Below are 26,305 nucleotides of genomic sequence, written 5' to 3'. Positions count from 1 at the left end.
ATCCTGGAAGTGGATGTGGTCGCCCACATGCTAGCGGTAATAATTTATGCTAAACAGAGTGAAGAGGAGAAATGGGACGGCGTAGCAGAGGTCATACTCATTAACAATGCCTTTTGTGTTACAAAATAAAGCCTTCAAAATATGAAGTAAAAGGTTATGTGTGCTCATTCTTATTTTATGGGGGTGATTTTAGACGCCTTAAAGGAATAGATGACACTAAATGGAAATGCTGTCATCATTTACTCACCTGCTGGTCATTACACTAACTGTAGTTTAGACTTGAGTCACAGTGGGAGGTAAGATTATTAAAAAAAATATATATATTAATAATTATTTAAACTATGCCTTGATGTTTGAACCCAAGGCAATTAAATAACTCAAAAATACTACTGGAAATAAAGGCAAGTAAGTAAGTAAATAAATAAATAAATAAATTCAATAAACTCATAAATACTATAATTTAACTATATGTTTGATAATTACTTTTAATAAAAGCACTATCAATGCTTTTAATAAAGTATACAAAAAATGTAATAATAACAATAATAATAATGACAATAACAGGTTGATACTTCATGACATTTCTTTGAAGAAGGTATTACACAAATGAAAGAAGAAGAAGAACTATCATATTTATTTATTTTGGAGAAGGTATTTAAATAAATAATAATAATAATAGTTATTATTATTATTATTATTATTATTATTATTATTATTATTATTATTATTAATTATTATTATTTATTACTGAACTGTAAGGTTGATCTTAAGGTTGATCTTTTTCATTTTTATAAAACCTTCTCTAAAAAATAAAATTAAAATTAAAAAAGTAAAATAAAAAAAAAACGGATGTTCTTAAATAAGACTATAAGTATTATTATGTTATTATGATGCAAAATAAAATAAAATTAAATTAAATTAAATTAATTATGATTATTATGATGCAAAATAAAATAAAATAAAAATAAAAACTGATGTTCTTCAATGAGATGACTGGTATTGTCAGTTATTAAGACGCTAAAATAAAATAAAATAAAATAAAATAAAATAAAATAAAATAAAATAAAATAAAATAAAATAAAATAAAATAAAGTTCTTAAGATAAATTAGTTATGATCAAATAAAATAATATAAAATAAAATAAAAAAATAAAATAAAAACTGATGTTCTTAAAGAGGATTGGTACTGTCAGTTATTATGATGCTAAAATAAAAAATAATAATAATAAAATAAAATAAAACTGAAATAACATTACTTTTCTTTGGAGAAGGCATTATAAAAATAAAATAAAAGATGAAATTTACTAGAGAGAGAGAGAGAGAGAGAGAGACAGATTATATTTTCTGATATATATATATATATAGCTAAAGTAGAGCACTGTTTATCTGCTTATTATTTTCACTAATTCAGTCAATAGGAGTATAAAACGGATCAAAACATACTAAACAAAACCTAAATACTATGAAAACAAAAGCAGACCATGGTGAGAGGTGAAAATGGCCACACGGGTTAAAGAAAGAACTCCTCACACATATATATGTCAGTATGATTTCATTGCTGCTCTACACAATAACCTAGAATTTGCTCTCCGTTCCTGTTCCGAATACAAGACGCTCCCAGGAGCTCTGAACTCTCCCTCAAGCACCTTGATATTCCTCAGCGCGTGTATGTGTATATCACCACAGGAAATTCAATTTCAGCTTCTGGGGTGAAATGAAACATCACTGAGGGCCGCGGGCGAACAGAGCCGAGGGAAAGTGATCGACGTGTTGACTGGCGGCGGAAGTTTCCGGAAGAACAGATTCCGGTTTCTTTTCATCCAGTTTGTCAGGCTGGAGTTCACCACAGTCCTGTCATCCTAGCGGTGTGCGAAACTGGTTAAAATAGTCAATATGTCCATCGTAAAAGTAGCATAATGATGCAGAACTGTAGTTTTTCTAACCAGAATGGTTCAATGAGACATTTATTTATTAAAAGCGCAAAGACGGACGACGTGCCGCTGCGCCAACAGAACATCCAAATGTGTTTCAAACGCACATCGATCTCAAGGTCAGACAGCTTATTAACCTAACACATGAATGTAGCAGTTTGACTAAATTTTAATGGCCTAATTTATAAATAACTATAAATAAACATTTGGGGAAAGCGAAACGATTGCGGGAAATGGGCGGGAAGGGGGATTGCAGCACCGAGTGTAATCATCATGAATAAAACATGGCGATCTTGTTGATTTTGTGTGTGTGTGTTTGTGTGTGTGGATCGTCTGGGCAGGAATTATAATTTTGCTCATCAAACACAAACGTCTTCAGCTGCAAACAAGCCACAAACAAAACAGACTAGAAGTCTAACTTTAGTATTGAGCACTGCTAAACATGAAACAATTCAACACAACTCAACATCAGGAATAGAACTCCACTAATAGCATTTAGCACTTAGCAATTGCAGTAACAGTTTTTATTAGACTTCTAATACATAGCTTTAATATAGTAAGTAAAGTAATTATTAAAATTATTAAATAAGAGGATTGGTATTGTTGACAATTAAGATGCCAAATGAATGAATGAATGAATGAATAAATAAATAAATAAATGCTCTGACATAGCAAGTAATAGAAAAATAGAGGATTGGTATTGTCAAAAATAAAAAATCTAAAAATTAAATAAAATTTAATAAAATAATGTTCTTATGAGCATAATATAGTACGAAAAATATTAAATAAGAGCTTGAAAAGAGGTCTGAAAATGTCAGTTAGTTTGATTGATTGATTAATTAATTAACAATGCCCTGATATAGTAAGCAAAAAATTAAATAAGAGAATTAGTAATGTCAGTTATTATGATGCAAAAATAAAATAAAATAAAATGAATTAAATGACTTAAAATCAATTAAAATAAAATGAAATAAAATAACTGATGTCCTTATGGGCAGGTATATAAAATAATAAATAAGAGCGTGAAAAGACGCCTGAAAATGCAAGTTATAGCAAATAAATAAATAAATAAATAAATAAATCAAATCTTGATATAGTAAGCAAAAATAAAAATAAAAATAAGAGGATTGGTATTGGCATTAGTTATTATGATGCACAAATTAAAAATAAAATAAAATAAAATAAAATAAAATAAAATAAAATAAAATAAAATAAAATAAAATAAAATAAAATAAAAATAAAAAATATTAGGACTGGCAATGTCAGAAATAAACCAATCAATCAATCCTGATGGTCCTAATATAATAAGAAAAATTATTAAATAAGGTGAATATGAATGAATGAATGAATGAATGAATGAATGAAGGTCCTAATATAGTAGGTAAATACTAATCAAGAGGACTAGTAATGTCAGTTTTTATGATGCTAAATAAAATGAATGAATGAAGGAAAGAAGGAAGGAAGGAAGGAAAGAAAGAATAAACAAAGTGATGTACACATGACTATCTGTAAATAAAGAACATTTTTATTCATGCTTGATTTCAAACTGACCCGCTTCCTTCCAGACCCACAAAATGGATTTAAAGCCTTCATATCCATTAAATCCTCCATCAGAGCCGTCTGTAGTCTGCAAACGCCCAAAGCAAATGTTTGTACACTTGACCACTACAGGAGTAAGTTACTGTGATTCTCTCTCCTGTAATGCACACGTCTCAGAAGGACAAAGCCTGTCAGGACACCCTGCTGGGACAGCAGCCGTCCTGCTGACAAAGGTCCATGTCAGCCGGAGGAAAGGTCTGCCAGAATCTTTTCTCAGAAGCTGAGCACAAGGAACATGAAATGTTCTTGAAACCAGATCCTGAGTTTACAGTTTTCACTTTCATCACAAATAACTCCGTAAGATCCATAGAAGCGTTTAGTTGGTGACTGGAGGCTACTCAAGGCAATATGACTGCAAGGCAATAAAACACATTTCCAAGCATTGAGAAAAAAACACTCAGAATGCCCTAAAAATGCTGTAGACATCATACTAGAAGTGCACTAAAAACACTCTGCATAGCAACACCCTAGCAACCACTCAGAGCAGCCCACCATCAAAGCAGCTAGTTTCTGCACAGCCAATCACAACACTCATGTTTTCTTCAGAAAATGTAAAAATGTCATTGAATTTTGCAAGTTTGCAAACCAAATCCACAGCCTACTTTTACCAAAGCTAAAATATGCAGCAGCTGCAAGGTTAACTTGAAATTGCAGGTTGGTGATTAATAATTGTTTTCTATTAACAGTAGCATGTATTAATATTCTACAAGGTCACATTATACCTGAATCGTTTGTCATTTTCCACTTTAGAGATACATACAGACAAAACCTCTTTATCTTTATGAGTCCAGGAAAGGCATACATAATTAATACAAGACAGTATCTTGGGAAAAAAAAAAAAAAAAAAAAACACTAATTATATTGTGCATAAAGGAAATTAACCTTATTTTTATGATCATTAAAATGTTTTGCCACTACTGTGGGAGTGGGAACATGGATTTTTGTTTTCCTTTTTTAATTGTTATTGTGTACTACTTTTGAATTACTACAATAAATAAATAAATAAATAAATAAATTATTTTTATTAGCTTTATTAATTAATTTAATATATAATATTAGAATAATATATAATATAATTTATTATTAAATGTAATATCTTTTTTACATTTAAAGTAATCATTTATTTATCTTTTTTTGAGTTTCAGAAAATTGACTGATTGATAAATAAATAAATACATTTTATAAATTTTATTATTTTTTTTATTATTGAATATTTTTAATTTAACATATAATGATAATAATAATTTCTTTTTTATTTAAATGAAAAATAATAATTAATTTATCATTTAATATTTTGAGTTTTTATCTTTAGCTTATGATAAAAATTAATTATAATCACAAACAAACCATACTACACAAAATACTCAAAATCCATTTAAATAAATCAATCAATAAATAATAAATAAATATAGAAATAATACATTTATTATTTTTAATTTATTCATAATAATTATAATAATAATAATAATAATTTATTATTTAATTAAATGTATTTTTTTTATTTAAATTATAAATGATCATTAATTTATCATTTAATATTTTAAAGTTATTTAAAGTTTCAGAAACTTTATGCATAGTCCATAACGTGAAAAACTACCTTTGGCTTATTACAAACATGAATTATAATCACAAGCAAACTGTACTACACAAAATATTAAAAATCCATTTAATATATATATATATATATATATATATATATATATATATATATATATTTGATTAATTTAATATTTTGAATTTAGAAATTAAAAATAATAATACTAATAATAATTTATTATATAATTCATTTTTTATTTACATTTAAAATAATAATTAATTTATCATTTAATATTTTGAGTTTAGAAATTGTATGCATTTTTCACAAAGCGAAAAATTATCTGTGGCTTACCATAAACATGAATTATAATCGCAACAAGCAAATCGTACCACACAAAAAGCTCAGAATTCATTTAAATAAATATATAAAATACGATACATAAATAAATACCATATTTGACCCCAGTTTGAGGTGAAATTTGACCCAGACATGTTTTCATGGCAACTGTTTTCAAACTAATCCTTCTGTTTTCATGACATCCCTAATGAGTGAACTTTCTTTAAAAAACATTAAGGTCACACTTTCACCTTTCGTTCTGCATCTGCTCTTATTTATCAAAGCTACAGCTTAGTCGTTCATCCTAATTGCCGGTGGTCATTTTGCCCTGCTCTCAGACATGCACCGTGGCCCTTTTAAAGTGACCAGGACCCAGTCGGCTCGTTTCAGGCCCGAATGGCCTTGCTAAATCAGTCTGTCGCCCTCCATCCTGTTTTATTTGTCCTTTTTATCCCTGTGCGCTGGCAGACGTGGGGCCCGGGGCTTCACGGTTATTTATCACCGTTACCTCCGGTGGGCCGAGCGCTAAAAGCGGTGGCCTCAGGTACGATGGAGGATGAGGCTGCCGTACATAAGTAGACCACTGTGACAAAGTCAGTATGGAGGAAGACAAGTGGGCCATTTACCGCAGTAAAACAAAGATCGCTATATTCCTCTGTAGTATTAAAGAAATCGGATTCATCAGTGAAAGTACTACAGACTTATAAAACATTTTTGACCTTATTCATGTATTTTATTCCAGGCTTACCCTTAAAAATACTACAATAATACCATGGTAAAGTCATGTTCATGTTATTTCAGCTTAATACTTAATTATTACCACAATGTACTAAATAACTTCAATGAATACTACGGTAGTGCCTAAATTTGAAAACCATGATTCTTGGATTAAAAACATCTTCAATGTCTTTTTTTTTTTTTAAGAGAGTATTTTGATTGTTTGTTTTATTTAAAATGGTTTAAATTATAAATATATTTAAAAATAAAAAAAAGATTTAAAACAATAAAAAATATATATTTATTTATTTATTTTGCATTGTGACATTACCTACTTTAATATCTTCAAGTTTTTACTAATTTTTTAAATATTTTTATAGTACCATCTTTAAAAGTAAAAAAAATTATAATTGTTGTTACTATTTGACAGTACACTGTTTTGTGTTTAATTATTTTAAAAGTAATTTTATAATTAGATTTTAACCCTTTTTTAATTATTTTAAATGATTTAAATAATAAAAAATATATTAAAATAAAAATGTATTTAAAAACAATTAAAAATTAATTTAATTATTTTTTACTTTAATTTTTTTGTTTTTATTACTGTAATGAAAAATGCATTGTGGAAATTTGTATTTTATATACATACACACAAATGTAAAAAATGTAAAAATAAAAAAATGTAATAAAAATAAAAATATTTAAAAACAATAAAAATGAATTTGCTTATTTATTTGTTTTACATTTTGACATTAATTTGTAATCATTTTTATTTTTATACTACCATCTTAAAAATAAAAATGGTCTATATAATTATTTTTATTATTATTATTTGACAGTACATTGTTTTAATTTTTTTTACTTTAATTTCATAAAGTTTTCAAAGAAATGTATTGTGGAAAATTGTATTTTATATACATGCACACACACACACACCTTTTTTATTATTTAAGCATAATAACTGTTTTATATTTTTTATATTGCCAGCTTAAAAGTAAAAATTACTTTCTATATAATTAATGTTATTATTATTTAACCGTACTTTGTTTTGGTTTATTTTTTCTGAAACAAATGTTTAGCAATTAGCTGCATAGCTGTGATTACTCTTTTTTTTACTGTCTTGTTTATTTAAATGAGGTGAAAATCAGTCGTAATTTACATACAATTTCGAGAGTGCACCCTTATTTATTTTAATAAATAACAAGCTGATCAATCCTGCCCCAAAATCAATCAAATTATCATTTAAAATGCAAAAACAACAGATTTAATCAATAAGCAAATAATACTTTGCTGCGGTTGCCTAATTTCCACTAAAAGCAGCAGTTTATTTTAAAACCTCAGTGTCCACTAGAGGGTGCCTCAGGCGGTAATTACCATCCGTCTCCGCCTCACCTCGTCCCGTCAGCATTTACTGGTGGACGATAACCTGTCCCGCCTCACCTCTCCTCTTGAAATATGGTCCCACCTGCCATCTGGCAGAGCTGACAGCGGATGACGGTTAGGAGGAAATACCACCGGCGATGAATTTATGGGAGTGCTGAGGCGCTGACAGGCCAGGTGAGATAGCAGAGCGACGAGACGGATTGGATGAGGGGGGAGGAGACGAGAGGAGAGGGAAACGGGAAGATGCTGCGGCTCCACGAACAGCTGGTCTGTCACTTATAAAGCTGTTTATGGTGAGCAGGAAAAACGCCAACAGAGACCAACAGCATAAAACTCATTAATTACACAGGCGGAAACCTCACACCAGTCCGTCTCCATACAGACTCCTGTGCAACAATGGGCGGCCATAGATTCATTTTCATTTAACTTCAAGGTTAAATTTTCTATAAAAGAAAGTGTTCAGACCATTTGTTAGACCATAACAGAAATGCCAATGGTCAACAAAATAAAAGGAGTAATAATAATAATAATAATAATAATAATAATAATAATAATAATAATTTAGAATTATTGTTTTCTTTTAATATATAAAATACAATATTTTGTTCTACTAAATATTACTTTTTTAATATTATTGGGTTTATGATGTTTTTTATATTATATAATAATTTTTATATTATTATCAGAATAATAAAAAAGTAATAATAACAATAAAATTATTATTATTATTATTATATAAATGATTTATCCTTATTTTATTATTATTATTATTATTGAACTTTTCTAACCATAATTAAACAGCTACAGGCTAATAGTTTGCCTCAGAAAAAAAAAAAAAAAAATCTAAATGAACAAAACATTCACTGTGAAATGGTCTATATTTTATAATAATAATAAAAAAAAAAGATATAAACATAAATAATAATATCTAAATTATTTTATTATTTAGATATTATCAACACTTTATTATTATTGGGTAAACATAATGCTACATATTTTAAATTTTTCCTTTATTTTTTTCGTTTTATTAATAATTATATTAAAAACAAGCAGTATTTTATGAATTATTGTATTATTATTTATAAAACAGTTTATCTGTATTATAATAAAATTGCCTGAATAAAAAATAATACTAAAAAAAAAAATAATAATAATTATAATAATTATTTATTTATATAATTAATTATTTATTATTATTATTATTATTATTATTATTATTATTATTACTATTATAATAATAATTACAATTATTATTATTATTATTAATATTATTATTATATAGATGATTTATTATTATTATTATTATTATTAACTTTCCTAATCATAATTAAACAGCTACATGCTAATAGTTTGCCTCAGAAAAAAAAAAACAAAAAAAAAAAAAACATACGAAACAAACAAAACATTTACTGTGAAACTGTCTATATTGCATAATAAAATAATATATATTTTTATATAAACAATAATTTATTAATTATTTTATGGTTTATATATTATTACCACTTTATTATTATTAGGTAAATATGATATATTTTCACTTTTTACTTTTAGTTTCTCGTTTTATTAATAATTATATTAAAAAAGTTAAACAAATCTGATCTGAATAAAGAGATATTACTTCATGATTAGATTATTTTTACCCCGTTTATACTAAGTAAAAATATTCCATTAAGTATCTTAATTAATCTGAGCATAAATAAATAAATAAATAGCTTGCATGTGTAATACTGGAATTATGCAAAATTTCTCAAATTTAGATTTTAGATTGTGCATTAAAACAGCTAGTCAAGTTAAGGCAGAAAAGGTTTCAGTCTATGCTGATCTATCCTTCCTAAAAATACAGCATACTAATCAGAATAAAGAGCAAAAACTGAATCTCTTCAACGACACACCAGATCTACACACATTTCTGTTCGTACAGTAGGTACAGTACAGTACATCATTCAGCAGACACAGTTATCCAAAACAACTAAAAGTACACTTATTATAGGTAAGGCACCCAGAACTAGCATGAGCTTCAGTGTCTTAATCTTAATGGTTCATGGCTCAAATCTTTAGAGATTTCACCAAGAACAGGGATTTAAACAGGGATTTAATTGTGAAGAAATCACAAATAAGAGAAACAGTGATGCATTAATATATAATCTTCAAAAAAAAATCGTAAACAGCAAGTACAGACACGTGTACAAGCAACTCCTTGTGGAAAAAAATCTTGGTCATTATCCACACCTAAAGAAAGCTGACAGAACGAAAGCTTTGTGATTTATGCGACGCTTACGGACGTGATGATGAATAATTGCAGCTACGGGCAGAAGAAACAAGAGGCAGAAGATGTGCGGAAGATTTGAGACGTTTACCTGGCCACATCTGCTCCGTTCCAGCAGTCCAGTCCGTCTCCAGAGGCCAGATCGCTCACACACAGCTGGTCGGCCAGGCCGCCGTAGAATGCGCGGTACAGACGCAGACTGTTGATGAACTCTCTGGAGACACACAGAGGAGTGTTTCACTGTCTGTCCAGCAGATGGAGCACTAACACAGCTGCTCCACACTCATGACCACAGCTGTGTTTGAGCTCTGGAAACACATGCAGCTTTGAAAACTTTCATTAAAAGAAAATCTTCAAATTACTACAGCTGTCATGGACGTAATATTGCAAGAATGTGCAATTCATGTGTTAATAATACTAATAATATTAATAATCTTTATTTTCTATACCACTTTTTAAATGTTACTTCTCAAAAGTGCATTGCACTAACAAATAAATCATCAAAATACACCATATAAAAAATATAAAATAAGCTAAATAGGAAACATGCATTCAAAAGACTTTAATTTAAAAAAATAATATAAAATTCATATAAAAAAGTAAAAGGCAAGATTTAAAAATCTTAAGAGATTATGCTGTTATGCTGTTTATGTGAATATATGAAATATAAACATAATAAACAATTCATTTTACTGGTCTTAAAACAGTTTGTTTTGTTTTATTCAATTTTTTCTAAAGGACCCCCAAACATTTTACATTTATATTTTGTATATTTTCTTAATCTTGTATCCCGTTTTTAAATGATAATTATTATTGAGGAAAATTGAATACTAATATATAAAATATATATTTTTAAATATCATATGTATAAAGACGTACAATATTGAATACTGAATATTAAATTAAAATATTTTTTCTTTATGATACAAAAACCAATATTATACATTTATATTACATATTAATGTTTTTTATAATACTGATGTTATTAATATTAATATTCGAAATACTATTATACACATAGTTTGTAATTATTTTTAATCATTACTTAAAAATACCATATTACTATATATAATCATTAGGTACAATTACAAATTTATACTGCTGTTATTTTAAATACATTATTATTAATTATATATACAAAAATACCAATTTATACTGTATTTATATTATTAAAAATTAAACAAAAAAGTACATTTTTAATAATAATAATAATAATAATTAATTAATAAGTAATATTAATGTAATATAATGTTAATATTAATGTCATGCTGTTTTCTAAATAATATAATACATTATTACGACATCATTTATGTAGTTATTATCATTAATAATACTACTAATAATAATGTAAATATTATTTTATTGTTATTATAATATTTGTTACTAATATTGGGATCTTTTTAAAATACTATTTTACACATTTTTAATTATTAATTTAAAATGTCATATTAATATATAAAATGTTATTACTAATTATTTATGTACAGATGCAAATTTGTACTGCATTTATTTTGTTAAATATGTTTTTCCTTTATATTATTAATAATTATATATGCAAAAAGACCAGTATATACTATACTTATATTATTATAAATGCATACAAGGCCAAAATACATCTTACATAATATTTAATATTAATAATAAAATAATATTCATGTCATTAACATTAAGACTTGCTGTTTTCTAAATATTATTAGTAAATAATATTTATGTAATAAATCATTATCAGTAATAATAATAATAATTATTATTATGCTATAAAAATTATATTTTCAAAATACTATCATACAAAATAATAATAAATTAAAATTGTAATATGTTGTAAAATTGTAAATATTACTTACATATGTACAAAGTTATATTATACAGAATGTATTATACATTTCTAAGAGAAAGAAAATATAATAATAATAATAATAATAATAAATAATTTATTATGTTTTATACAATTATATTCTAAATATTGATAAATTAAACTATTCTATTAATATGTAGAATATTATTAATTATATATGTCCACAGTATTTACTAGATATTTCTATGGGAAAGAAAAAAATATTACATAATATTAAATATTAATGGTAGCAATATTAAAATACACGGTTTACAAAACAAATAATTCGATTTTAAAATCCAATGCTATTTGCAAAACATGTTTTGGTCATAACATAACATCCTACTATCCCTGTTATAGTTAGTTTCAATGGCTTTATTATTCTAAATTGTAAAAATGATCATCATAGAAAAGATGAGTAGATGCATCCAGAGCCTTGGCTGCAGTATACGGCATGTGTTGACGTTAGCAGATGTTTTCCAGCCTTACTTCCTCCTGTTGCTGAGCGTGTCTTCTGTGCTTCTGACCGCTCCTTTCAGAGGAATGGAGTCTCGTCCGGCGCCGCCGTGCTGAACGCTGCTCACCTGCTCCGGCTGCTGTCTGCTGGGGTGACCGCACACCCTGCGCACCTGCACGAACCACACAATTACCAACATATCCACACACATACTCGCTATTACAAACGCTAACAAGATATTTAACAGTGGCTGAAGCTCAGGGCTGTAACACTTGCACTTTTGCAGGTCAAAAGGGGTCGATGTGCCTGTGGTAACACTGTCAACCACTAGGTGATGCTGTTTATTAACTCATGTGGCAACAGTATTCAAAAGGCTGTGAAGGTAAGAGAAATAGAGAGCAATTTTTTTTACACGACTAGAGGAAAGTGAAATTTTAAAGGAAAGAGTTGGTCAGAGCACAAGTTTATATGTTGTGAAGTTTGAAAAGAAGAAATGCGACTGACTCATACGCTGTTTACTGGATATACTGACTCATTTACTCAGTCAGTCGTCTCAGCATCAGATGGCACGTCCATGTATTGTTCACAGACTGTCTGGTTTGGAAACAAAAACGGCAGATCTGCACCATCTGAAGCCAAGTTGTTTGAAAAACACCAGTTCCAATCTGACTTTTCTCCTACATGCATTATTTATTTATTTACTTGTCATTTTGATAAAATAACGAAATATTTCTTAATATATAATATATAGATAAATTATACTTATAAACTGACCAATTTATATTTATTACAGTAACATGTTTACAGAAAAAAAAACAGCAGATCTGCAACTTTTGAAGCTGAGAAGTTGACTTTTCTACACAATTTTCAGGATTTGACCACATATTAATTTAATTTAAAATACTATTATATTCAATAATGATTGTTAATATTGATTTGTATAATACAATGCAATTATAGAAAACATGTCAACATGAAAACATGTAAAAAAAAAACAAAAAACACCTCTTTAACATTAACAAATGTTATAATAATAAATTAAATTGAGTGTATATATAAAATAAAGTGTCATATTATAATATTATATATATATATATATATATATATATATATATATATATACGTAATTAATAAGTTGTTGTTTTTTAAATAATATAAATTACTATTAACCAAATATCAATATTAAATGTAATACTAAATTACATTTTCAAAAAATTATCTATTTTTTTTAAATATTACTTTTTTTCTCATTTTATTTATTTCATTTTTTTACAAAATAATATCTAAAATATAATTAATATCTGTAAAAAGAGCAATTTATATATTAACCACTTTAATATCAATATTACATATAATATTAATTTAAATTAATATTAACAGATGTTTTCAAAATCTTAACTAAATTTTTTTACAAAATACTATATAAAATATATACTTAATGGGTGATGTAGATATTTTTATAGCTCTTATACAGCTATGACCATCAACCACTGACATCACCTTATTAGAGCCTTGATTTAGATCCAGATTCTGATCCACACCCAACCCCTGCAGATCAAGTGTCAGTCAATCGCTGACAAATCCATGCGGTTTAAAAGCTTATTTCTACACACACACACACACACACACTCAGAGATGCTCCATCTGCAAACTTTCACGTTTCAACAGCACCACAATAATATCTGAAAACACGTGTTTTGGTTCCCACAGAAGCCCAGTATGACTGCAGGCGTCCAGCACACATCAGCGTGGCTGGTCGTCCCTCTGCAGCTGCCCACACTCAGAGTATTTTGGGAATGTTCTGGGCGCTCCGGCTGCAGCATGGCATGTGTGACTGCGAGCAACTCATGTTCAGGCCCTACCGCATTCCACGCCATCCAAACAGTAGTTACACCACTGCTATAAAATTCTCAAGGCATGAAAACTGCAAAAATGCAAAGGTCAGTGTTTGGGTTTGAAAGGAAAATGTTGCTCGTTCACCTAATTCTGAGCGCAAGGTTTTTCGACGTGCCACAGCCATAAAAGTAAACAATGAGCCTTCAGGATTTTGCTTTGCAAGTCAAATGCTGCCGTCAAGTCCTGTCAGAATGTTGTACTTTGTGAAAAACAGAAATTAATATGTAATTGGCCAATGCATTAGTTTACTCCAGCCAAAATCACTTACAACATAAACAGGGTTTTCCTGGAGAACAAAACCAGTCATAATGGTCATTTTTTCGAAATTGAGATTTATACATCTTCTGAAAGCCGGGTAAGTAAACTTTTTGTTGATGTATGGGTTGTTAGGATAGGACAACATTTGGGATACAAGATACAAGATACGAGAAATTAACTATTTGAAAAGAAGAAACCTGAGGGTACAAAAAAAAACAAAAAAAATTTAGAAAATTGCCTTTAAAGTTGTCCAAGTGAAGTTCTTGCAATGCATATTACCAATTAAACAATAAGTTTTGACATATTTATGGTAGGAAATTTACAAAATACTGAAGCCTGATTATAATATAATTATATATTTTTTTACATTTTATTTGTAGAACGCAAACTTTTGACCATGTTTTTCATTGTTATGAGATATCTGATATGATATATATATATATATATATATATATATATATATATATATATATATATATATATATATATCTTTTTTTTTATTGTTATTATTATGCCATTTTTTTGTCTTCTGCCATTTTCATCACACTAATATTTTTCCTTTTTACCATACTTTTCATTTTTTCCTGATATGTATATGTAAAAAATAATACTTTTATTTAGCAATAATGCATTAAATTTAGAAAAGTGCCAAAACGAACAACTTAAACTTTCCAAAAGTTTCTGAAAATTTCACAATTTTTCCAAATGTTGCCTAAAATCTGGAAGTTTCTGGAAATTTTTAGATATTTTCCACCCTTTTGGATCCCTAAAAAATAAAATAAAATGACTGACACAATAATATATATATTATTTGTTTTATTTTGTTTGTCTTCTGGCTGACTACACTGAAGCAATTCTGCCAGTGATAAAATGTTTGTTTGTTTTTTTTATAGACCATTTCGCTAGATGTAAACATACTGGTCCCGATACACTTCCTTTTTCTTTTTTTTTTAACTTTACACAAACATCACAAAAAAATACAACCAACATAACATTTGACTGGATGAAAATGTTACATTAGCACCTTTAAGATGTATTTGTATATGTGAAATAAAAAAAAAAAAAAAAAAAAAAAAACAGGAAGAGCTTCTGGACCAGTGTTGTTTACATCTAGCGAAATGGTCTATACATATAAAATTAGTTACTATAGCATTTAATGACCAATAAAATGTCAAAATGTTTATTGTTAAATAAATATTTTTACTTAGAACATCTAAAATGCTTTGAAATTAGCCTTAGCATGACAAAAATTTTGCCTAATTTAAAAATGGTCAAAATTTACATTTTATTTTCTCTAAAAAAAAGTCCATCCAAGAAATCCGCCTACATATAAACAAACATCCATTTTGCCCAGGGAATGCATGAACTGAAAAAGTTGCATCAGATAAAAGCATCTGCCAAATCCATAAAAGTAAACAGTGAAAGACAACAAACCTGCATTTCAGATGACACTTTTATCCAAAGTGATAGCTCATTAAAGTGACAAATGAGACCAAATATCATTTGCTCAAAAGTAAGTGATGGTTTATGCATAATCACTTCTGTACAATCATTTTTTGTTTACCAACCCTGTTCAGCAAACCACCTCACAAATATCCCACGTACCTGTGTAGAAAGCTGCGGCGCGATCCTCTGCGCGTGGGCCACTGCGTCCCTCACCAGCCCGTGAACTCCCAGAAGCACTTGCTCCAGGTCCTGCGCCCCGTGCATGCGGGTGGAGAGCGTCTCTAACGAGCGCACAAACTCCCTCCAGTGGGCGTCCACTTCGGCCAGGCTGGCGAGACACCCTCGCATCACGTTGAGGCAGTAGCCCATGCAGGGCTTGCTGGCGGTGAGACCCTGGCAGTGCGGGCAGTAGCTCATCCTCAGCAGACCGCGTCTGCACTCTCGGCTGAGCTGAATGTGGTCGGTCGTATTGATGACCTCGACGCCCAAGTGTAGCGCCTGGAGGAACACCCGGCTGGGCAGCGAGGCGCGGGAGATGTGCCCGGCGAGCCGACCAGGAGCTCCGCCGAACGGCGCCAAATCCCGACAGGTTGCGCGAAGGCACTCGGCGTAGGGCGCAGACAAGCGGGACAAATCCGGCTCGACCAGCCGCTCGTATACCAGGGGGAAAAGAGCGTCGAAAAAGCGCTGCGAAGCTTCTTCCAGACTGAGTTCGGAGCCCAAGACGAAGAGATCCACGTCTGTGAAAAACTCCCCGACGGGAGCCGCCGCGGGACCGGCCAGATCACGGTACGTGTGCAGGAGGACGGCGTGAGTGTGATTTTCTGCCTGACGGACCAGGGAGTCCACGGTTTCTGGAAGAAAGAAACAAAATTAGATGTGAGAGACGGTTCAAAGGAAACTTGTTACATTCAAAACATTTCATGTTGACTTGCAATGTTTAGAAATGAATAAAACAGAATTTTTGAATATACACTACAACTGAGCAGTTTAGGAAATAATACTTTTAAGCAAAAATGCATTAAATCAATTAAAAAAGCGCCAAAAGTTTCCCTAAAAATCTGGGAAGTTTCTGGAAATTTTGGATATTTTCCACCCTTTTGGAACCATAAAAATAAAATAAAATAGTTTTGATATTTTTTATTTGGAAAACACAAACCTAGCATCACATTAAGTGTATATTAAATGTTATGGAATCTAATGTTACAGAATGTTCTTTTGAACATTCTATTCATCAAAGAATGCTGAAACAAAACATATCACATATAAAGCAGCATAACTGTTTCAACACTGATAATCAAAAATGTTTCCTGAGCAGCAAATCACCATATTCGAATGATTTCGGAAGGCTCATGTGACACTAAAGACTGGAGTAATGATGCTGAAAATTTGGCTTTGATCATAGAAATAAATTACATTTTAAAATATATTCATATAGAAAACGGATATTAAAAAATTAATTTTATCATCAAATAAATACAGCCCCGGTGAGCAGAAAAACTTCTTTCAAACTTCAAAACTTTTGAACAGTAGTCTACCTTCGACATTTGCATAGAAATGTCATAAAACTAGTGCCATTTTTGCAATGTTCTCTCTGGTTAGTGCTTTGAGCGTGTAAAAGCCCACACCACAGAAACGAGTCCCTCGTTTGAAAGCAGCAGAGCAGAGAATGCCTTTTCCTGCAGGCGAACCCAATATGAAATGCTTTTTTATCTGTGTGCAACGAGATCTAAAGCGCTTCCTCAGTCCAGAGAGAGAGAAATAAAAAAAGTGGATAACAAGACGCACAGAGCTTGAAGATACAAGGGTGCAATGATGCCTTGAAGCGCTCTCCATATCTCTGCATTTAAAGAGCGCATTGAAAGATCATCTGTCTATTTTATTATTCCCTATTATCTGTGTTGATGATGCCCAAAAACATCTTTGTGCACATTCTCCCAACACTCAGCGCTAATTCATATCTGATGCTTAAACAATAACTCAGAGAACATTATGTTGGGAATGACTCATAGCTATTGTAGTTTTAATGGACTTCATTCCTCCGGTTTTAATTGTTTATGGTTTCTTGTTGTTTTGAATATTCTATTCATCAAAGAACGTTGAAGCAAAATGTATCATATATGAAGCAGCACAACTGTTCTCAACATCGATAATAATTAGAAATGTTTCTTGAACAGCAAATCAGAATGACACTAAAGACTGGAGTAATGATGCTGAAAATTCAGCTTTTTAACAAGTTTTTCAAATTAGAATAATATTTCACATTTTTACAGTTTTTACTGTATTTTTAATCATATAAATGCAGCCTTGGTGAGCAGAAGAGACCAAAAGATATTGCCAAAAAAGATTTCAGACTTGTACACTTGAGGCCAACAATATTTCTGAATTAAATCTTTCGGTTTTGATGCCAGCCAATGAAGTATAATAAAGACATTTTACAATCTGAGGACCCCTGGGAGGATATTTCAACATAAAGAGTGCAAACACAAGCCTTCAACGTGAAGGACCACGAGGAAGACTGAGAGTAAGACTAAAGCAGGGCCAGATAAGCAGAAATAACCTGATGCAGGTTACAGGATCAGCGCGGCAGGACGTCCAATTTCCTGCTGAAGTCTTTTTCCCTGTGAATGACGCGCGACTTGCAGAGTTAGCAATATCCTCACAGTGTTTTTTACGAGCCCTGAAAACTACCTGAAGGACAACAGAACCTCAGTCGGCACAGCACGACCTCCTGTGTGTCCTCATTAATGCCTGAACAATTCTTCTAAGTGGGAATACTGTAAAACGAGTCTCAGTTTCTCCCAAGGTTTCCCCCTCATTATACCAAAACCTCTTTGTCATTTTTTTCCCCCCTATATAAGGCTACTATGGAACAAAGTGTATTCTTTAAAGAGCTAAACAAATAAAGAGCACATAAAATCACTTATAAACATAAAATCACAACAGGCAAACTGTATCACACAAAATGCTGAAAAAAAATGTTTTAAGTATATTTTATTTATTAATTTATTTATTACAAATTTAAAAAAATGCATATTTGTATTTTAATTAATTAAAAAAAAAACAGTTTTAGACAAATTAAATATAGCTTGCTTAAAAATATTTATGCTAGGATTTACAATATTATGCAACAAAAAAGTATATAGAATAATATTTAATGTAATGTTTGATTTAGGGATGCACTGATTTTTTTTACCGATACCGATTTTAACAAACAACTACTGGCCGATTCCGGTACCGATATTGGTCTGTAAAAAAAAAAAAATTATTATTACTGTTCCAAAACAGGTTTGAGTAGAAGAAACACCAGTTACCAACATTATTATTATTATTATTTTTATTATTATTATTATTACTCAAAAAGAAAAAAAAAAAAAAAAGAAACACCAAGAGGGTCTCAATCTGGTAGCCTTAGTCATAGCAAATACAGCATTATCTTTTCTAGATTTTGACCAACTGTATTAAACAAAAGTAAAAACTGTCAATGCTTTTTTTCAAGATATTTAAAAATGTTTGTAGCATAGATTAAAAAAAACAACTATATATTGTACAGATTTTATTTAGTTTTGGCCAGTATTTTGCCCAGAGAAAAACATTAGATTATGCAACAGACATGCAACTCATTGTCTCCATGCAGTTAATTAATAAACCATCAGTATCGACCCTTTTCATGCTATTTCCGATATTGGTCGATAAATATCATTTCATTATCATTTATTAATATCATTAATAAATGATAATGATAATAAATAACATTTTGATAATTAAAAAAGAAATTACATAAATAGGCTGATGGTCAGACCCTCATTCGTACTCTATATCCCTTCCATCAACTCAACAAATCCAACTTTTCTCTTTGGCACTTGAGAAGTGTAAATGTTGGACCCTGATTGTAGTTTTGCACTCATTACATTGTTGCCATGTTATCCGTGGCGTGATTCCCTTTAACTGTGTCTGACTACAGTTTTGGATTTGCTATAGAGATCTGTCAGGGTAAGACGTGTGAGGGCAACTGGGGAAGTATTGAGCGGAAGGGCGAGAGGTTGCCCTAAAACCGCCGTACAGAGAAATATGTCAGTCTGAGAGCCGAGCACATCATGTGCCTATCATGGGTTGTGGTGTAAGTGTGTGATGAGGGCGAGACGAGTACCAGGGCAGAGAAAGAGAGATCAGAGAGGGTAAAGGAGGGTGTTTTTTTGTCCTTTAAAGAACTATTTTTTAAAAATAAATAAAACCAATGCATCTCCATCCCTTGAAACATCCAGTACGAACCAAGACCTTGGTGTTATTTTATCTTCCCTGACAATAATCCATAAGTACACTTCAGCGCTAGAGAGCCACTCAATCCCCTCGACCGGTGACTGAATTACTGGCTCCATCATGAGACATTCTCAACACCACTCTTCGAAAATAAAGCTTCTTTATGTAAGTTCCATATATAGGTTTTTAACATTTCTGTGATCAGTTAAAATAATCTTTTTTTTTTTCTTACTGTGTCAACACTAATAATCGCAAGAACCTTTTTCCACTATTAAGTGTAATTCCACATTCTTAAAAAAATAAAAGTTCTTTAATGGCATCCATAGTTTAAAATAATCCATGGAACACTTTTAGTTTTTAATTTGACCTGAAAGAGATACTTAATAATTTCTTTAAAAATAATTAAAATAAAATAAAGAAATATTTTATTGCATTTTTATTGGATTTTATTTTATTCTGATTTTTTAAATTATTATTTTATTTTATTAGATCAGAAATAATAATTATAATTTCTAAGACTCTAAGGTTATGTATGAAATTAATTTATTTTATTTTTAATATTTTATTTTATTCTATTTTTTTTTTGTTCAGAAATAATACACTTTTTTTAAAAATGTGCAAGGTGAAAAAGTTTACTTCAGAAATAAGTAATGTTTTATTGTATTTTATCTTATCATTTTATTATTGAATTTATTTTGCCAGATCAGAACCAACATAGCTATTCAAACCAACATAACTATTACTCCTAATTAAAAATGACTCTCAAAATTAATGTATTTTACTTCAGAAATAAGCAATTTTATTTATTTTTTATTTTATTTTATTTTATTTTATTTTATTTTATTTTATTTATTTATTTAACTTTTTTTTTTTCAGTTCATTTTTGACCTGGGTAAGTATGGCATATATGCATATAGTATATAGGTTATGTATGAAATTATCAAGAAATGAAATAAGTAATGATTTATTTTATTTTAGCTTATTTTATTTTGTAATTGTTTCATTTTATTTTTATTTTTTTAGATCAGAAATAATAATTCACTTTTTTTTCTAAAGATTATAAGGTTATGTATGAAATTAGCAATATCAATAAAAATAAAAAATAAAAAAAGCTTTTTTTAAAATATAGTTTGTGAGCAACTATGTAGGTAAAATAAATTAATTTTGATTAAAGACTTGATTAAAAACCTTTTTGTGTGTGTGAAAAATGTTTTTTTTCCCCACTATTAGAAACTATTGTGATATGGAAAGGCTCCAAACTCAAAAATAAAAGCTTTTTAATGGCATCAGTGGTTCCATTAAGAGCATTTGACATCCATAGGACACTTCAAAATAAAGGTCTCATAAAATGGTTTTGCTTTAATCTAACAGAACCATCAATGCCAACAAATAACTTTTATTTTGAGTCAATCTTTCCATTACACTAAAGGTTCTTCATAGTGAGAGAATTTAGTTTAGAATAATAAAATGCTCCTCACACTAAGAAAAAAAAGCAGTCTGGAAACCAAACATGGCTCTTCTTCAGCATCACTGAAAAAAAAGCGTTTTGGGAACCTTTATTTTTTTTTAAGTGTGGATATTAAAGGTTCTTCATGGAACCATTGATGCCAGTAAATAACCTTTATTTTAAGCATGTACTACTCTGAACTAGTATCCCTCGTGGTGGCAAAGACAAAAAGAGCACAAATCTGTGGGTGTCGGGCAGTGATTTGTGTGAGAGGATTAGACGCATTCGATACGTTTGGTCTTGGCCGACTACTGAGGGTTCACAGGGATTAGACACAGCTGATTAAGAGCTGGCTGGCTGAGGGAGGTCACCGAAGATTGTTTACCACCGAGCGTTAATGAATCCTCCTTACTAGACCGCAGAAAGACAGTATGTCTGAGCATGTGTGTGTATAAAGATTGACGTCTTTAGGAGCTAAACGAGAAGATTAGTGAGTTCGCTGTCAGGAGGTGACTAGAGGAGAAGCCATTATGTGCTCCGTGGATATTTGCCTCATTTAGTGGCTCGTTACGCGCTGTAGTCAAGGAGAACCAAACTCGCAGGACACGCCGAGTGGCTATTTCCAAGAAATTCATTGCACTCGTGGTTAATCCAGAGTCAAAACCTCATGCGACCACCCTTAAAAAGGTAACATGGTTTCCCACACTCTTTGGCCAATGACTTTCTGAGCGTTTTCGGGTCATTTACGACATTTCCAGTCACATGTAGGTCCCCTTACTGTAGACATTTATTCATTTGTTTGTTCATTTATTAATTGATTCATTCATTCATGAGTAAATAAATTAATGGATGGTTGGATAAAAATCAATTCCAGGTTAATTTTTCATGTACAGGTTTTTAACTTTTTCTTTCTTGTAGAAATGTAATCTTTTTAATAAAGAAAGAAAGAAAGAAGAAAAATAAAAGATTTGTTCATAAGTAAAAAATAAATAAATAAATAAAAATAAAAAATCAAGATAAAATAAATATGCATAAATAAAATAAATATACATACATATTTCCAGGCCTAAAAATAAACTTTTTTTATTATTATTTTATATATAAGAAATCTGATCTATATTTAAATATTTTAAATATTTTAAAGATCTATAACTGGAGTACAACTTACTAAAGAAAGACTTACTGTTTAAAAAAATAAAAAAATAAATAAAAAATAAAAATAAATAAAATAAAATAAAATAAAATAAAATAAATTGTAACTATTTCATGTTGTTTAGAGGTTTTTACAAATTATATACTTTTTTATTATTATTTTATGTATTAAAATGATCTATATTTATATATTACATGCATACGTACATTTCCAGGCCTGAAAATATACTTATTTTTATTATTATTTTATACATAAAACATTTGATCTATATTTAAATATTTTCATAAGACCTATAATTGAAGTACAACTTACTAAAGTAAGACTTTATAAAATAAAATAAAATAAAATAAAATATTTTTAACAATTTCAGGTTAGATTTACAGGTTTTTACAAATTATTTTATATATAATAAAAAACAGATCTAATAGATAAATAATATCTATATATTTAATAAGATCCATAATAAGAGTACTACTTATTTAAGGAATACTAATTGTTGACATTTATAAATATTTAATGTCCAGGTCTGAAGTTTGTTTAACAATTTCAGGTTAGAGTTATAGGTTTATAAAAATCATTTATAGATAATACAGTTACAAGTCATTTCTAGCTGAGTAAATATTTGGGAACTGAGCACAAAAAAAAATCACACAGTTCATTATAGAAATTATAGAATATTTCAATAATTGAAAAAGCACAACTTCAGAACTCCAACTGCTTGAAACCAAAAAAAAAGCCTGAGCACAACTAGAAAAAAATCTACTTCTTTCTTTAGGTTTTCTATTACCATGTAACCCTGTAACATGGTGCATGTCAAAAAAAAAAATCAACATGATCAACATAACACGGAATATATTCTTAATGAACACCAATGACTCCATCCGTTCCTTTGCCTTCATCTTATACGTTCGCTTTCCCGAGGCAAACTATTAGCATGACAGCAGGATAACCGAAACTGAGAGACCTTGAACATTTGCCCTGAAGCCTGGCCGATGGCTCCAACATTTTCTGCTGATGTCTTCACGAGGGGACGCCTCAGGGAAACCCCCGAAGAGTTACGGCATAGATCAAACCAAATCCTGACAAAAGTGCTAACTCATCAGAATCGAGACGAAGAGAGCGTGGCGAGCACACCTGCGATTCGTGACGGGTAAAACCCTGGCATTTCCTTCATTCGGAGCAAGAGGAGGACAGGAAAGGCAGGAGGGAGAGGAGATTGGTGTCACCTCAGATTGGAACCATATGAGTGCTTCATAGCGGGACGCTAAACAAGAAAAGCCCGCGAGAAAGACTCAAGGACGACTACGCTATGAGCTGTGAGTTTCAGCAACTTCAGCAGGAAGCATCTCAAGCGTGAATATCACAGGGCTATTTTTCATTAGCCGTCCGCTGGGAGCCACAGAAAACGCCACAACTATTTACTAAACAGCATTCTTATTCTTTCCGCGCGGTTCGATATAAATCCAGGGCCAAATTAAGAGCTGGCATCACTGATGATCCCAACTGTGAAATTAAAGTTTGCCAACTTTTAGCTGTTAAATAAGAATCTGGGGATTTATTTTAAAGACCCAATGAAATAAAAATTAAAGTTTTATAACATTAAATCCATATATTCTAGCTCCAAGAGCATTTATGTGCTGACATACAGGCATGGGCACAGTTCATATAGAATTACTTAAAAAATATATATATATATATATATATATATATATATGTAAATTATGTATAGTCTTTTCTGCTCACCAAGCGTGCATTTATTTGATCCAAAGTACAGTAAAACCAATTTTTAAACATTTTTACTATGTAAAATAACTGCTTTCTATTTGAATATATTCGAAAATTTAATTTATTCCTGTGATTTCAAAGCTGAATTTCATTACTCCAGTCACATGATCCTTCAGAAATCATTCTAATATTCTGATTTACTGCTTAAAAATCATTTATTATTATTATTAGTATTGTTGTTGTTGAAAACAGCTAAGTAGATTTTTTTCAGGTTTCTCTGATGAACAGAAAGTTCAGAAAAACAGCATTTATTTTAAATAGAAATCTTTTGTAACATTATAAATGTCTTTATCATTACTTTAGATCCATTTAAAGCATCCTTCCTAAATAAAAGTATTCTTTTCTGTAATTTATTTTCCAAAAAAAAGGTGAATATAGTTTATAATGTTACAAAAGCTTTTTATTTCAGTTAAATGCTGATCTTTCGATCTTTCTATTTTGATATATTGATAATTATAAAATTAAATGTTTCTAGAACATCAAATCACCATATTATATTGATTTCTGAAGGATCATGTGACACTGAAGACTGGAGTAATGATGCTGATAATGTAGCTTTAATCACAGGAATAAATTAAATTTAAAATATATTTAAATTGTAAAAACATTTCACAATATTACTGTTTTGCTGTATTTTGGATCAAATAAATGCAGGCTTGGTGAGCAGAAGATAATTCCTTAAAAAACATTAAAAATCTTAATGTTCAAAAACGTTTGACTGGTAGTGTATATAATTACAGTTTTATTTCATTTTATTGTCTTAAAAAAAAAAAAAAAAAACCTCCATAAGTATGGAACAAAATTAAGTAAAAAAGTTGACAAAAACTTTGAGCTTACATATTTAAAATGTATTATACTGTGTTATAATAAACATAAAATAAATTATCGTATTTACTATTTTTGAGGTACATTAATTTATTTACTTGAATTTATATACATGTATTTACATGAATTTATATATTGAATATTTATATATGTATTATATAAAGTAAGCTTATTTAATATTATATTGTTATTTTATTATTAATATATAATATATAATATAGTATTATATTATAGCTTATAATATAATGTTATATTATATTATTCCAAACAGAATGTTACTCAGCAACAATAATTTTTTATTAGAACTTCAATCATCCCAGTTTTTCAGGCTCTCATGACAGTATTATATGATTCATACAGTTCAAGCTCTAACAAACATCAGAGAGGCTTTTTACGACACACTCACTTCACTGAGGTTTCAAAGGTCATTAAAAAACCCTTGATGTTTTCTGACAGGCATCCGCAGTTATACATATTTCAAACCACAAATGGGGGCGAGATCGAGAAGAACACCACGACTGTGTGTGATTTTAACCTCACTATGTTTTGTGCCTTTGCTGAAAGGGAAGAGGATATAATATGTGTGTCTTGAGCTGGGAAACATTCATTTACTAAAAAAAAAATCCTGAAAATGTACTCACTCTCAGGTCATCCAAGATGCACATGAGTTTGTTTCTTCATCAGATTTAGAGAAATGTAGCACTGCATCAGTTGCTCACCAACGGATCCTCTGCAGTGAATGGGTGCCGTCAGAATGAGAGTCCAAACAGCTGATAAAAACATCACAATAATCCACATGCAATCCACACCACTCCATTCCATCAATTAATGTCTTAAGTAGTAAAAAGCTGAGATTATGGACTCATAATTTAGCCGGAAGCAATCATCTCAAGTTAAAACATCTTAATGATGGATTACTTTCTTACAAACAAACAGCTTTTGGCTTCTCAAGATGTTAACTGATGGACCGGAGTGGTGTGGACTACTTGTTCATTATTGTGATGTTTTTATTAGCTGTTTTGGGCTCTCATTCTGACGGCACCCATTCACTGCACTGAGGATCTATTAATGAGCAAGTGATGTAATGTTACATTTTACCAATTTGCATTGCTTGCATAAAGCACATGTTGTACTATTGTTCCGAATTAGTCATCTGCTCATCATTAAACTGTTTGG

The 26,305-nt window shown here is 29.9% G+C and overlaps 1 protein-coding gene across 1 annotated transcript in view; it reads right to left on the bottom strand.

Moving 5' to 3' along the window:
• The window catches only part of gpc5a (glypican 5a), a 214,701-nt gene that overhangs the window by 132,797 nt on the left and 55,599 nt on the right, over positions 1-26,305 (bottom strand). Inside the window, exons 3-5 of the mRNA XM_051120702.1 lie at positions 15,819-16,513; positions 12,092-12,231; positions 9,860-9,982 (exon numbers count right to left, since the gene is read on the bottom strand). Of these exons, the coding sequence (XP_050976659.1) occupies positions 9,860-9,982; positions 12,092-12,231; positions 15,819-16,513 (958 nt within the window). The remainder of the gene's footprint in view (positions 1-9,859; positions 9,983-12,091; positions 12,232-15,818; positions 16,514-26,305) is intronic.

Source organism: Labeo rohita, chromosome 1 (assembly GCF_022985175.1).
Source record: "Labeo rohita strain BAU-BD-2019 chromosome 1, IGBB_LRoh.1.0, whole genome shotgun sequence".
NCBI lineage: Eukaryota > Metazoa > Chordata > Actinopteri > Cypriniformes > Cyprinidae > Labeo > Labeo rohita.
Note: the sequence above shows the minus strand (reverse complement) of the source record. Positions and strands in the feature narration are given on the sequence as shown.